Source organism: Crocuta crocuta, unplaced genomic scaffold (assembly GCF_008692635.1).
Source record: "Crocuta crocuta isolate KB4526 unplaced genomic scaffold, BGI_CrCroc_1.0 scaffold35, whole genome shotgun sequence".
NCBI lineage: Eukaryota > Metazoa > Chordata > Mammalia > Carnivora > Hyaenidae > Crocuta > Crocuta crocuta.
Window position 1 is genome coordinate 7,415,231 of NW_027530625.1, and position 14,621 is coordinate 7,429,851.

Consider the following 14,621-nt stretch of genomic DNA (forward strand, 5'->3'; position numbering starts at 1 on the left):
AAAGGATGGTAAATGGTTTCACATGAATGTTCTGCTTGTGTTCTGTTACAGGGATCTCTACTCAATTCCCTAAAGCCGTCGGGGCCCATGCCTGTGTCCAGTCAGTTGTCATCTGGTGATAAAGCTTCAGGTCAGTTTGCATTTTCGTTTTAGTGGAAATCAAGGTAAAAGAAACCCTCCAAGGAGAGCTTAGTATTCTAGATCACAGAGGCAGCTGACATAGGAAATCATGTAAAGAGATATTTGAAAGGCCTCAGTTGATGAAGAGTGTCCAGCTGATCAGTGAGCCCATTGTTAGCTCTGCAGACTTCTGAGATTTGAGCGCAGTAGGAGAAAAATCTTAAGATGCTTAAGATTGCTTAAGGAGCAATAGCGTTGTCTTCACTGGCCTTGCCGGATAATCAATCACAGTTACGGGAGGGGAGGGGAGCATGAACTGTATTCTTCTACCAAAAGGACTGAAAAGTCCTCTTGGTTCTCAGTGATAATTCAAAGCTTGTAAAATGCAGAAAGGAAAACAGATCTGTGCTAACACAAGATTTCAGAGTAGACATAGTAACGTCAGTGTCCAATTTTATGGCCTCACTTAGTTCCCAGTACCCATTCAAGCTTAGTGGTTCTTAGCTCAAATCAGTAGTTTTTACAGTTGCCATCGGTGCTTTGACCAAGGGGTCCACATTCCCCAAACCAGCTTGAAGCAGAAGAGCTCTCTTGTGTATAAGCAGGTGATGTGGCGTCTGCCCAGCATCCCCTGCCCTCGGCCCCTTCTTTATCGCCCCTTTACTTGGCCTGTGTCCCTTTCGGCTTCGGGGGCCTTGTGCCGCCCGCAGTTGTGTGTGCACGCTACCCCCTGGGCTCTGGTTTTTGTTTTCGCTCACGCTCTCAGGCGGGGCTCTGGGCAGATTCTGTTAAGAGACTGGACCCCCTATATCAACCGCCTGCTTTCCTAACATTGTCTTCTCCTCAGCTGCACAGTCGTTCTGACTTTCTCTAGAATTGAAAGCTGTCTGACTGGATATTGGGTTCATCTTCACTAAGTAGGCCTTGCACTCATTCATGCGAATACCTTACTTGTCCAGAATATGGATTTGCACAGGGCTGGCCGTTACCGTGTGAGCTTTCCGGGGGGAGGAGCTGTGTAGCCCTTCTTGACTGGGATCTGAAGTTTTCTGTTAGAAGAAAATTGTTAGGATTATTAAGGACTCAAATTAAGAAGCTTGTTTCCATTTTCTGGCTAGTGTTTTAGAAAGTTTATGAAAGACCATACACCCCAGCTTCTTTCAAGGCCTGCCTCGGAGTGCTTTTGGTCCCTCCTGAACTTAAGAACCAAGGAAGTCTAAGAAATTGTGCTTCACCTACATCTTAAACAGTTGGTGTGACTTGCACAGACATTTCTGACATGCATCATTCAGCAGTGGTTGTGAAATACGGTCTTTCATTGCTGGGCGTTCAGTTCTGTTTTCACATGCTGGATAGAGAACCAAAGGAAAAGCACGTCCGAGGGTGGAAAAATTTCCCTAAAGATACTATGTCAAAGTCTGCAAAAAGTTTCTGAAACCTCTGTAGTCCTCCTATTAATTAAGAATGGAAATACCTTTGTTGTTTTTCTGATCATAAACCACTATAGATGCATAAAAACATGTCCGCTGAAGAGACCTATAATGCAGGAAAGTGAAAGCTGCCCTTGAAGTTCGTATTCCAGAAATAACAACCCTTAATTTAACCTGAGTATCTTGGAAGTTACTTCACTGTTGATTTTCAAACAAAAATAGGTGTATCCTATATATGTTGGTTTGTAACCTGGTAACTGCCCTCCCCCCATTACAGTAAATATGTTGTTCATCTTTCCAGATCTGACACAACCCTGCCTCACTTGTTTTCATTGCAGCCTAGGACTTGCACCCCGTTAAGTTTTACCAGTACTGTGCCGAGAGTTGAGATTGTTTCTGATTTCTCAAGATGATAACGAAGGTCGCACTGAATACCCTTATACACACCACATTGCATTATAGTAGCTTTAAAAATCTTTTTACTAATACCTACCCTGTACTCATTTGAGGAGAATGAGCTTTTTTTCACGTTTGATTTGTTTGGGCTTTTTAAGTGTAGCGTTCCCTGTTCCTCCCCTTTTTAAAATAGAGCAGTGGGGGGGGAAATGGAAGATAATCCCCCAAACTGTTAATGACTAGTTACAGTGAAATTGCACGTGGGGATGAGACTGGATTACACTTTTAGCTTCCTACACTTTGCTGTGTTACAACACTCATCTATTTACCTTTGTAGTTTAAAAAAAGCTATTATTCATTAAACGTAGAACTGTCCACTTTGAGAAATACAGAAAAGTAGGGAGAAAGCAAATGGCCATGTCATTGCTCAGAAATATTTCACATGTTAACCTCTTTCTCTTTGAGGTTTTTCCCCCCATCAGTATGTATGTCTGTAATTATAAAACTTTATGATAAATGAAATAATCATAAAATTATAAAACTGCTTTCGGTGGTTTCAATTTAAATTGCACTCGAATTATTTTGGTATCTCTTCTGGAAAGGAGAGTGTGGCATGTTTGGTTTGGAATTAACACTGACAGAGCCAGCAAGCAAGTTCACGGGCCTTGACGCTGACCTGACCTGTCGGAGAGCGCGGTGAGGCCCACAGGGTGGACCTGCAGAGAATGACAAACTGGAGTGGTGTTTCTAACAGCTTTCTTGTAATGTTCTCTCTCTCTCCCCCCCCACCCCCCNCTGCTGCTGGGCAGTTCAGCAAGCCTTTCTCATTTTCTCCATCAGGGTCAGTAACAAACTTAAATTTTGTGGCACATCGCCAGCAACCGTATAGGTAGCTTCCCCCAATCTTACCGTCAGTAGGTATATGTATCTGCTTATCAAATGTATACGAACCCAGAGTTCTTATTGCCTTCAGTGACACATCTGATGTTAGCAGCACTAGCTTATCAGCCTAATGCAGATCTGCACTTGACCCTTGAACGGCGGGGCTTTGAACCACGTGGAGGTCCAAATCCTACGTGGATTTTTTTCCAATAACTTTCGATAATACCATCGATGTGTTTTTCTCAATAATGTTTTTTCTTTAGTTTACCATATTGTAAGAATGCGGTATATAGTGCACATAACATGTATCAACCAACGTTGATGTTATGAGTAAAGCTTCCGGTCACCGAGAGGCTATTAGTGTTTAAGGGTTGGGGAGTCAGAAGTTTTATGCAGATTTCCAGCCATGTGGGGGTGGGGGCCCCTGACCCCTGCCTTGTTCAAGGGCCAACTGTATTTCCCATTTTCCGTTCCAGGTGTATACGTGTGTTACTATATGTTTATTTGTTTTGTTCTCCAGGATAAGCCTCCTTTCCTTTGAGCAGTAGGTGTGTGTCAGATTCTGTGGGTGGCCTTCTAGCCTGTCACACTGATCTGTTTGCATCCTGACTCCATCTGGGGGCTAGGTGTGACGCTGGGATTGGCTTTCCTGCTCAAGAGGGCGCTATGTGACGCTGGGAGGAGGTGGTGAAAGACCACAGCCATTCGGAAGTCTGGGTCTTACGCAGATACGGAGAAATGTACCTGTTCCATTTCTTTAAGAATAATGACGGCTGTACATGTAAAGCTGAGTCGTGTTTAAAAATGGAAGAGTCTCCTAACCCTCATTCCACGGGAGCCTTGGAGGGTGCCTTTTTTCTGTGCCCGAGGCACTTGTGTTGAAGCCCGTGAAGGGTGCCCGAGCATCCTCTCCCTTCTGGGGAGGGGGAGTGGGGGGAAGCTGGGTCCTGTGGAGCCGAGATAAAAACCTGCCCAGAGGCTTTTTTGCCGTGGAAAGGTGGCACACTCCGTTCCATTAGGAAGGCCTCTGCAGCCCTTTCATTTTATGCTTTTGTGACTGGAATCCTATTACCCACAGTCTCTTCCCTGATGTTCATGTTTCTTGAGTGTCCTTCACCTTAACAGGTTAAGAGCAAGAGGGGGTTAGAATAGAATTTGGCGGGGGGGACATTTAAATATTTTTTCCTTTAATGTAAACCCTTGTCTTATACTTCTCAAAGTTGGCTTGGAGCCACTTTGAAAGAGTAAGTTGGTGCTAGGAGTTATTGCTTCTTTTACACACGCTAATAGTCTTCACTTCTGTAAATGGATACTCTTCTTCCCATTTTTAAAATCAGGTGAAAAGATTTGGGTTCCTGGGTCAGTGGCTTACCTCTGTTAGATAAAGTTTCTTCACCAAGGTTGAGACAAAGAAAGGATTTGATTTTTAATGTGATAAAATGCTTAAAACACATCATCTTGGAGGGTTTGTGTCCTTTTGAGGTAGGCACTGATGGGTAAGAAAAACCTAAGTCCTTACAGTACTGTATTTGCTGTGCTTGGCCCCTTTATGTTTTAAAACTATAGTTTTAAATTTGCCATTTGAACTTTTACCACAGTGGGTCACCTCTACTGGTTCACACTTGTGCCGAATTTCTCCTGTGACTGCGGTGTCTTGACTCACAGTTTAAAGAAAACGTCCGTCCGGAGAGGGAGGGGTTGATAAGAGGGGTCCGCAAAGGTTTTGAACCAGATTTTCCCAGTCAAGAACTAAGTTATATTCAAACGGCAGAGACGGTGGCTTCTACTTCACGGTCTCCTCCCCGTCCCCTAGCAGCGTGGCATGCTCCTGACAAGCCCTGTGGTCTCGGGGCGGCTTCTAAGGGGTTCTCCCTGCCCCGGCTCCCTCGCCTCCATCCGCCCTGGCTACTGTGCCCCGGCGCCCACGCCCGGTGCGTCTCGGTGACGGCCTAGCTTCCCGCAGCGTGGTTCCCCGCCGGGCTGCAGAGCCGAGCCATCCCGTCGCGGCCTTCACAGCCGCCTTGGCCTCCTGGCCTCGCCCACGGATTGCCGCTCCCACCTGGAGATCTTGGGGCGGCTTCCTGCCTCTGCGATCCACGCTTTCACCCTGCTGTCATCTGTCGTCTCGGTCGTGAGTCCCTACGAACAGGTCGATCGTACGAATGAGTTGTAAACGTAACATTGCAAAGGGCAAGATTGTGCCTTCGGTGTTTATTCCTCTTTAACCTCTCTCCTTGCGCTCCCTAGGACTGGCTTTAATTTTGGGATAATCACACCAACCCCGTCTTCTAATGTCACTGCCGCACAAGGTACAGTCTTTCCCTGCACGGTGCAGCGTTTCTTTCGTGTTTTCTCTGAACAGGTGCTGGGTTTTTGTACAGATGCGTTGACATCCTCCTTGCTGCCGAGTCTTGCTTAAAGCATCTGCAGCAAGTTTGGTGTTGACGGTGTGCATTCGAAATAAGCCGCTTTTAAGAAACCAAAGGGGAGTACTTCTGTTGACTTCTTAAATTAAGAACAAGGAAAGGATTTGCTTCTGGAAAAGCAAGGCTGTGCTTTAAATGCGGATGTTAACATGTGAATTAGAATTCCTTTCTCCGTCTGCTCATCCTTCCCAGACCAGATTCGTCTTCTCTCGTGGGTAACCAGTCCGCAATCCCACTGGTCCTCTGTGTGTTATACAGTCATCAACCGGCATGTTTTTAACGGTGAAAAGAATTTGAGGACCTGTGAAGAAATCATATGTAGTTTTTAAGTGCCTTCTAGTTCTCTGTTTAAGGAATTAGGTTTATTTTTCCTTAATTTTATTTTTTTTTTAATTTTTTTTAACGTTTTATTTATTTCTAGGAGAGAGAGAGAGAGACAGCGTGAGCAGGGGAGGGTCAGAGAGAGAGAGGGAGTCACAGACTCTGAAACAGACTCCAGGCTCTGAGCTGGCAGTCAGCACAGAGCCCGACGCGGGGCTCGAACCCACGAACCGCGAGATCATGACCTAAGCAAAAGCTGGACGCTTAACCGACTAAGCCACCCAGGCGCCCCATATTTTTCCTTAATTTTAAAAAGCAAGCTCTTACTAGGAAAGTGACAGATTCTAGAATCACACGCCATACCCCTCAGTTACTGCGTTTCTTTTATATTTCCTCTTCTACTTTATTTCCTTTAACACAGGGTCTGACGGATTTTCCAGTGTTACTGAAAATCTTATGTAAATGTCATGTGTCAGGGCTACATAATTTCTATGATTTATTTAACCCATGTATCTGCCAGATACTTAGGTTATTTCCAGATTTCCCCTGTAATGAACAACACATTGACCATCTTTCATCTGTTCATTCAGCAAACGTTTTTTGTGTGTGTCATCTGTGCCAGCTCCAGTGGTAGAGGTTTTAGGAAAAAAGAGGTCCCTTAAGATCTGGGATGAGGAGGCTGAAAGCACAGCAGACTTCCTTAACCTGGTTTGTGTGCGGCACTTAAAGGGTTACTGGTCTCCTTCCTTCCTTTCTAGGATAGTGATTCTTTAAGCTGTTTTTATAACCTTTGTCCACGTAGATGTGGCAGGTTTCCCTTGAAGCCCATCTCCTCCCCTGTCCCACTTTCTCGAGCAAAAACAACTCAGTGATCTGAAAAGATGAAGAGGAACAAAATAATAACCGTCGGAGGTCAGAGGTCAGATGGTAGTGAAGTGCCGTGGTAATTCCGTAAACATTTCAGCCATTACAAGAATAGACCACAATCCAGAACCGTAGGCAGCTCCATTCTCCAGCAGTGATATGATAGGGTCTTTCTGAAAATTGTGCCCAGGAAGTTGGGACTCCCCGGCCTTCTCAAGAATTTGTGACAGCCAGACTTCTAGAACAATATGGAGTCAGAAACCTCAGTAAACACTGTAGTAGGTCAGTTTATTTATTGACCACTCACTGTTTAACCAGACCTTTACCTATATTTCTTTTTATCTTCATAACAGCTCTTTGAGGTAGCTGCCATCATTTTGTTCCTTTTCCAGCTGGGGAAACTGAGATCCAGAGAGTGAGGTGAAGTAGCGTGCCCAGAGCTGTGCAGCGAGCACGTGGTGGAGCACCCGCTTCACAGCCCCTGTCCTTGACCACTGGGCCATGCTGCCTCTCTAACACTGCTCACTAGGAAGTAGCCCTTCATTGTACATAAAATATGCGGACTGACACTTTCTTAGCCCATAGAAAACACAGCAGGAACTTCCATTGTGGATCAGCCTCTGGCCTCCCAGGAGGTCCACAGGCTAGCACTGTGTCACGAATGTTATTGAGGAAAGCACACACAGGGGAGAACAAGAGAAGATACCTTTGTATTTTTTGTTTGGGATCATACTGTGAACTTCATGTATTTAGACCGCACTGTGTACTTGTTGTGACGTAACGGCCACAAAAAAGGTATTTGCCCTCCTCACCTCTGTGAGCGAACTCCAAGCTAGTGCTCCTGGGAAGAGGCCTGCACTCGGTTTCCCTGAGGAAAAGCGCTGTGACTCAGCATCTGTCCGGACTGTATCGAGGGGAGACGGGGCTTGGAATGTGACGGGTCGTGTTGTGCCAAATCCAACCCATTTTCTCGTTTCTTCTTCTTACTAGGGACAGCACCCCCCACTAAAGAGCCAAACCAGCTCGACGCGTTCCCGTTTGGTGGGGGAGGCAAACCTTTTTATGAGACGGTGCCCGAAAGCTCGCCGCCCCTCTCAGGAATGACGGCGGCAACCACCGCCGGAGCCGCTGCCACCGCTGCCGCCCCTCCTGCGGAGTCAGCGCCTTCAAGCAGCAGACCTGTGGCACCTTCCGGGATCGCTCTCCCCACCACCTCTAGCAAGCTGGAAACGCCGCCATCCAAGTTGGGAGAGCTTCTGTTTCCGAGTTCTTTGGCTGGAGAGACTCTGGGAAGTTTTTCAGGACTGCGGGTCGGCCAAGCAGATGATTCTACAAAGCCAGCCCCGAAGGCTCCGCCTGCAGGCCTGACTAGCGCACAGCCGACCAAGACTTCCACCGTCCCCTCGGGCTTCAGTTTTACCGGCCCTCCTGTGCTGGGGAAGCACGCAGAGCCCCCCACGGCCTCTGCAGCCACCACCACGGGGGCCCCGCTGACGGCCGCCACCAGCACCAGCACTAGCAGTTCTGCGGCTGGCATTTTCGGCACTCTGCCCCTAGCCAGTGCGGGCTCCTCTGGGGTCGTCAGCTTCGGCGGGCTGTCCCTAAGTGGTAGCAAGACTGGTTTTGCCTTTGGAAACCAACAGACGGGCAGCACGGCGCCCCCACCTGCCCCACCCTCAGCCACAACTGCCGCTCCCCTCCCTCCCTTGTTCCCCATGATGTCATTTGGTAGCCTCCTGAGCTCTGCGTCCGCTCCCACCCTGCCCGTGTCCTCTGGCAAGAGCACAGAGGAGGCCGTGTCTTCGGTGCCGTCAGAGAAGCCGGACAACGGCGAGGCCTCAGCGTCCATGACCTCACTCCTGGGGCAGCCACAGTCAGCCCTGCTTCCCCAGGCTCCTCCACAGACTTCTGACTCGGTTAAAAAAGAACCCGCTCTTGCCCAACCCGCGGTCAGCAGCCCGGGCCCCACGGTGTCCAGTGGCGGCCCCACGGTGCTTGCTGCGGAGGCCACTGTAGCCACTCCAGCAGCCACCGCGGGCCCTGCTCTCAAGTCTGAGCCGGCCTCCCCTGCTTCCGCCCTCTCGGCGCCCGGGCCAACTGCCGCCGCCGCAGCCACCCTCCCCGGCACAGTCCCTGTGGCCGTTGAGACCCCAGGTCCCCCCACGACCTCCAGCTCCGTTTCTGGTGCTGCTCCAAGCCCAGCCGCGGAGACGGCGGCGTTTGGGACGGCCACTTGCGGCGCCTCTGTGTTTGCCCCACCGCCCGCCGCCAGCTCTAGCTCCGCTTTCAGTCAGCTGGCCGGCCCTNCAGGCCCCGGCCTTCGGGCAGTCGACGAGCAGCCCCGCCAGCGGCTTCTCCTTCAGCCAGCCTGGGTTCAGCTCGGTGCCCGCGTTCGGTCAGCCTGCGGCCTCCACGTCCGCGTCCACCAGCGCCAACGTCTTCGGTGCCTCCTCCAGCACCAGCAGCTCCAGCTCCTTCTCGTTCGGACAGTCCTCTGCCAGCACGGGAGGGGTGCTGTTCGGCCAGAGCAGCCCTCCCGCGTTTGGGCAGGGTCCCGGCTTCGGGCAGGGAGCCTCCGTGTTCGGTGGCACCTCGGCCGCCACCACGACCACGTCATCTTCTGGGTTTAGCTTCTGTCAAGCGTCAGGTAAGAATTTACGGAAGACTCGATTCTCTCTGTCATTTGAAACATTTGCAAAAAACCCCCAAAAACCTGTATTTGCTTTTAAATTCAAAGAAAAGGGGACACGCAAGACCCTAAATTCAAGAAGGGCGCTTGGAGCGCTGGCGGCCTCAGGAATCTCCTTGGCCTCGTCCCCGCAGCTGCACTTTGGCTGCTCAGCAGACGCTCCCGCTAGTCAGCAGAGAGCCAGTTCTTGGGGAAGAACACAGGCGTCATTAGCTTAAGGCCCTGGCAAGTCCTGAATGACTCATAAATATGAACACTTACATTTAGAAGTTGCTTTAGAAACTATTCTGTCCAAAACTGTCACACCTTGAGGAGACCAAGCTGATGTCACGAGGTGCTAATCTTGGAGCCAGAACCAGACTCCGGAGTGCCTCGTCCTCGTTCACTGGCTGCCCTGCCAGCCTCTCGTACCCTGCCCCCATCTGACACCTTCTTGCTCGCTAGAAGGGCAGATACTCACTCACATTTGGAGAATGGTGTTTTTCCTATTTTCAGTGTAACTAAAAAATAGAACAAAACACAAAGTTTTTCAATGTTGCTATTTTTTTTAAGTTTATTTATTTTGCGGGGTAGGGGGGTGAGCGCACAAGCATGGGAGGGGCATAGAGAGAGGGAGAGAATCCCAAGCAGACTCCACACCATCAACACAGAGCCTTGACACGGGGCTCGAGCTCATGAACCGTGAGATCATGACCTGAGCTGAAACCAAGAATCCGACAACACTTAATCAACTGAGCCACCCAAGGCACCCCTGCATGTTACTACTTAAAAAAAAAAATTTTTTTTTAATGTTTATTTGAGAGAGAGTGAGGCGGGGGAGGGGCCAAGAGAGAAAGAAGGAGACACAGAATCTGAAGCAGGCTCCAGGCTCTGAGCTGTCAGCACAGAGCCCGATGCAGGACCTGAACTCATAAGCCATGAGATCATGAGCTGAGCTAAAGTCAGACTCTTAACAGACTGAGCCACCCAGGCGCCCCTAAATGTTACTACTTTTTAAAGTAAAACAAAACCCGCTCTTGGTGTCCATTTCAGCTGCTTTTACTTCCACAACTTATCTACAGGACAATTGAAGATATTTTCTAAGTTCCACTTTCTCATAGTTATCTTAGGGAAGGCATCTTTTCAGCAGTTAGGCTGTGTGTGGGGGAAACGGGTTAATGATTTCTTGGTGGGCAAGATTATAAGTGCCCATTTGTTCACTTGATAATTTATTTGCAGATGGTCTGTAACTTATTAGGAAGGAAATTTAGTCCTTCCTTCCTTCAAAAAATGTTTGTTAAGCTCCCGCTGGGGCCAGCTACAAGGACAGAGTGCTGAGAGACCATTCTGAGCTCCACCTGCTGCCCTGTCAGGAGGCTGGCCTGAGTTACAGAGTGTGTGCTCACCAGGTGTAGCAAGGGGGCAGGGGGAAAGGCCTGGGGAGGCTTAAAGAGAAGGGTGTTCAGCACGTCTTGGGTGCATCCTTTTCTCTGCAGTCTAAACTTGACAGTCCCTCCTGCACAAGTATGATCAAACTGTTCGAACACAAGTGAGAACCTTTGAAGCAATCTTCTCTCGTCTAGTAACGGGATGGAAAGATACCTGAGCAGTGTGCTCCTGGAGGAACTGAGACTTGCCTGAGCTCACCCACCTAGCGACCAGTGACGGAGATGACCACAGAACTCCTGCGTTCCAGCTCCTTGTCTCAGGCTATTGGATTACATACAGTCCCGCTTGGTTTTCCCAGGCCCTATTCATAGCAGCCACCTAGAAAAAAGAAGTACCCCAAAAGAATCTGGTATTTGAGATCGGAGGAAACCAAGGAGTAAAAATATTTGTGACATTAAGTCAGTCACTAGAAAGACTCCTTGACGGCTAAGTGAGGAAAAGCTACCCTCAGAGTACCCGCCCTACGGTCCCTACCCACCTGGGCTTTGGCAGGAGACAGTCTCCCAGATTTTGGAATTTACACCATAATAAAATGTTAGCGATGACCAAAGGAAGGTCTTCGTTACTCCTAATTTTCTCCATTGCCTATATAGGAAAACAGATTTTATTCTTCAGTGTGTTTATTATCGGGTATCTTGGGACTCCGAAAACAAAATACTTGATGTTGGAAAAGATTTCTTCAAATTAAGGTTGTTCTCTTCTTATTTTCCAGGTTTTGGGTCTAGTAATACTGGTTCTTTGTTTGGCCAAGCAGCCAATACAGGCGGGACAGTCTTTGGCCAGGTAAGTGATGTCCGTTTGCCTCCCTTCACGTCGGGGTGTGTTAGGCCCATCCACGTCGTTCCACACTGTGTGACCAGTTCGTATCGTGTGTCCGATGCCAGCAAACAGCCTCATGTTGTTTGTTCTCAAGCTCTGCCTTCTTTAGCTCCCTTGGGGACATGGAAGTCTCAGCCTCTGATTCACGAGAATCCCTACGATTTTGACCCTTTTTTGACAGCCCTCTAGGAAAGCACTTGAAAAGCACAGTGCGTGATTTCCATCAACCTTCTGCCTGTTCTGCTAGGCCAGGGGTTGACAAACTACAGTCCATGGGCTAAAATTTCCTTGGCTTTATTGTGCTTTGTTTGTTTGGTTTTTTAAGGTCCTTGAGAAAAGATTTTACCTTCTTAAATGGTTTAAGCAAAAAGAAGAATATTGAGCAGAAACCACGTGTGGGTCCTCACCTAAGCTGTATGTAACTCCTTTGGGTGACCCGAATTGCTCTAGTGTGTGTAGCGAGTGGATATCTGTGTGTGCACAGGATTTAATAAGTGCTTTACCCAGATTGACTCACGTAATCGTTAGTGCCTCTCTCTCTCTTTTTTTTTTTTTAATGTTTTTATTTTTGAGACAGAGCATGAGTAGGGAGGGGCAGAGAAAGGGAGACACAGAATCCAAAGCAGGCTCCAGGCTCTGAGCTGTCAGCACAGAGCCCGATGGAGGGCTCGAACTCACAAACCGTGAGGTCCCGACCTGAGCCGAAGCCAGACGCTTAACCAACTGAGCCACCCAGGTGCCCCTCTCATTAGTGCCTCTCTAAGGGAGGTGCTGTTACTATCCCCATTCTACACACAAAGACAGCGAGGGCCCAGAGGAAAGGTATTGTTACATCCCAGCTGCTCTCAGATCAGAGTAACCTCATGCGGAGTCCTCCTAAAGAAAGCTACTCTGATGTACCAGAGATGATTGTGGCTTTCCAAAGGTGGATTAGGTGTTTGTCCATTAATTAATGAAGCAGTGGGCATATGGTATGTTTCTTCCGCATCTTCAAGAGGGGGGTTTCTTTATCATCCTTTTCCTTTGAAGATGGGCTCTGCCCTCGTCCGTGACCTTTGGCCCTTATGAACTGATAATGGCAAGTTAAGTCCTCTAAACCACGTTCCTCACCAGACATGGCTAAACATGGTAGACAAAACATAAAAACCATAGTTCTGGCCAGCTAATGAGGTACTTTACAAAGGAAAACTGGTACCTGTGGAAGTGATTGGAGCCCAAGAGCCAGTTTCTCCACGAGGGCACTTATTCATCTGAGAAAATTTTAATTTCCTATTTTAGTAGCTGCAAAGGACAAAGGGACAGAAATCACTGAGATGTGCACAAAGTGGGGAGTATAAAGGAGACCTGCCCCCACAGCGAGCCAGGACCCCAGATTCACCGGTCTCAGCTTGTGAATGTAGCCTAACAAGACCCTGGGATGGCGGTGTCTGCAGATGTCCGACAAAAGCAACACAGACCCAGTTGGAAGAAAAGTGACCTGACTCTAGGCCTCGGACGCTTATTAAGGACATTGCTTCCCACGCCTAAATTAGTCACAAAAGGAAACGAGGAACTATGAGCAAGGGCCAGAATACTCATCAGACATAGATTTATAAAGACTCCTAGACGATAAAACAGCTGTGCTTTACGTGTTCAGTAGAAATAAAAGGCAAAATTAAATGTACTAGTAAAGAATAGGAAATAAAAAGTGTCACAGCTGAATTAAAAAAGAACCACACACAACTTAATAGAAAACATAATTGAAATTTAAAATCAGCTGGAAACGTAAAATCTTTAGACCCAGCTGAAGAGAGTGATAATATATTAGAACAGGAAGCCGCAAACTTTCTGTAAAGGGCTACATAGTAAATATTTTAGACCTTGAGGGCCATATGTGGCTTCCATCACAGCTGCTCAGAGCTGCACAAAAGTAGCCGTAGACAATAAGTAAATGAATGAGCATGATTACGTTTCCATTACGTTTTATTTACAAAAACAGGCAGCAGTCTGGATTTAGCCCATGGACCATGTAGTTTGGTGACCCTTGAACTAAAAGGTAGGTCAGATTAAGTTATCTGGAATGCATCATGGAGAGCAAATCAGATGGAAGACGTAAAAGAGAGCAAAATCTCAAAAAGAGAAAATTTAATATTTAATCAGAGAAGAAGAGTGAGAGAGAACGGATGTATGACAATATTAGGGGAAAAGGACACATTTCCAAAACCAGTAGAGAACAATAACCCACAGATTCAAAAGTCCAACAAATGCCAGTGTGTGAAAGGAAACTTGATTCCAAGAACCGTCGTAATGAAGCTACAGAACTATAAAGATCCAGTGTTACAAGCGCTCAGGACAAAAGATGGGTTACCTTCAAAGGAGTAGTAGTTGGACACACAGCCGACCTCTCAGCGGTGACCGTGAAAGCCAGAGACCGTCTGTCTATCTGGAATTTCTAGACCCCGCAAAAAATACCTTTAAAGAGTGGAGGGGAATCAAGACATTATTCAGACGGATACTGAGAGAATTTATGCGTAGCAGACCTGAAGGAAATTCTAAAGGCCACTCTTCAGACAGAAGGAAAATTTGACTTCACTAAAATTATAGCTCTCTTAATTTGGGGGTAAAACAAGCCATGAAATAGGAAAATTACAGCCTATAAAACCAACGGAGTAATTGTATTCAGGATATATAAACAATACAAGTCAAAAAGAAAAAAGACAGCTACACCCTCACCGAACTGGCTAGAATTGAAAGGGCTGACAGTCCCCAATGTTGGTGAGGAGGTAGAGGCCTAGAAACTCCCACATGTTGTAGGAGGGCGCACACATCCATACAACCGCTTCAAAAAAGCACCTGGTACTGTCAAAACCATATACACAGAATTCCTGTTGACCCAGCGTATCTCCTTCTAGACATGTAAGCAGTAGGAACGAGTGCCTTTGTTCACTAGAAGAAGGTATGGATAAGAATGTCCCTAGCGGTATATTCATAATAACTAAAAACGAGAAGCAACCTAAATGCGTATCAGCTGAAGGACGGATAAATAAATGGATGATATGTTTATGCAGTGGAATGCCATAAAGGAGTGAAGTCAAATGTACTGCTCGTCTACAAAACAAAAGGGGTAAATCCCACAGACGTAGTACTAAGTGAAGGAAGCCAGACATGAGAGCACAGTTACCTAAAGAGGCAAATACAGGCAAAACTTTGCATGATAGAAATCAGAATCGTGGTTACTCTTAGGGCGTTAAACATAGGGTACAGAGG

General features: G+C 47.4%; 1 protein-coding gene across 1 annotated transcript in view; it reads left to right on the plus strand.

Annotated features, from left to right (window-relative positions):
* Positions 1-14,621, plus strand: part of NUP214 (nucleoporin 214) — a 101,496-nt gene that overhangs the window by 59,553 nt on the left and 27,322 nt on the right. Inside the window, 7 exon segments of the mRNA XM_077768400.1 lie at positions 52-146; positions 995-1,017; positions 2,736-2,787; positions 5,076-5,137; positions 7,430-8,751; positions 8,753-9,086; positions 11,269-11,339. Of these exon segments, the coding sequence (XP_077624526.1) occupies positions 52-146; positions 995-1,017; positions 2,736-2,787; positions 5,076-5,137; positions 7,430-8,751; positions 8,753-9,086; positions 11,269-11,339 (1,959 nt within the window).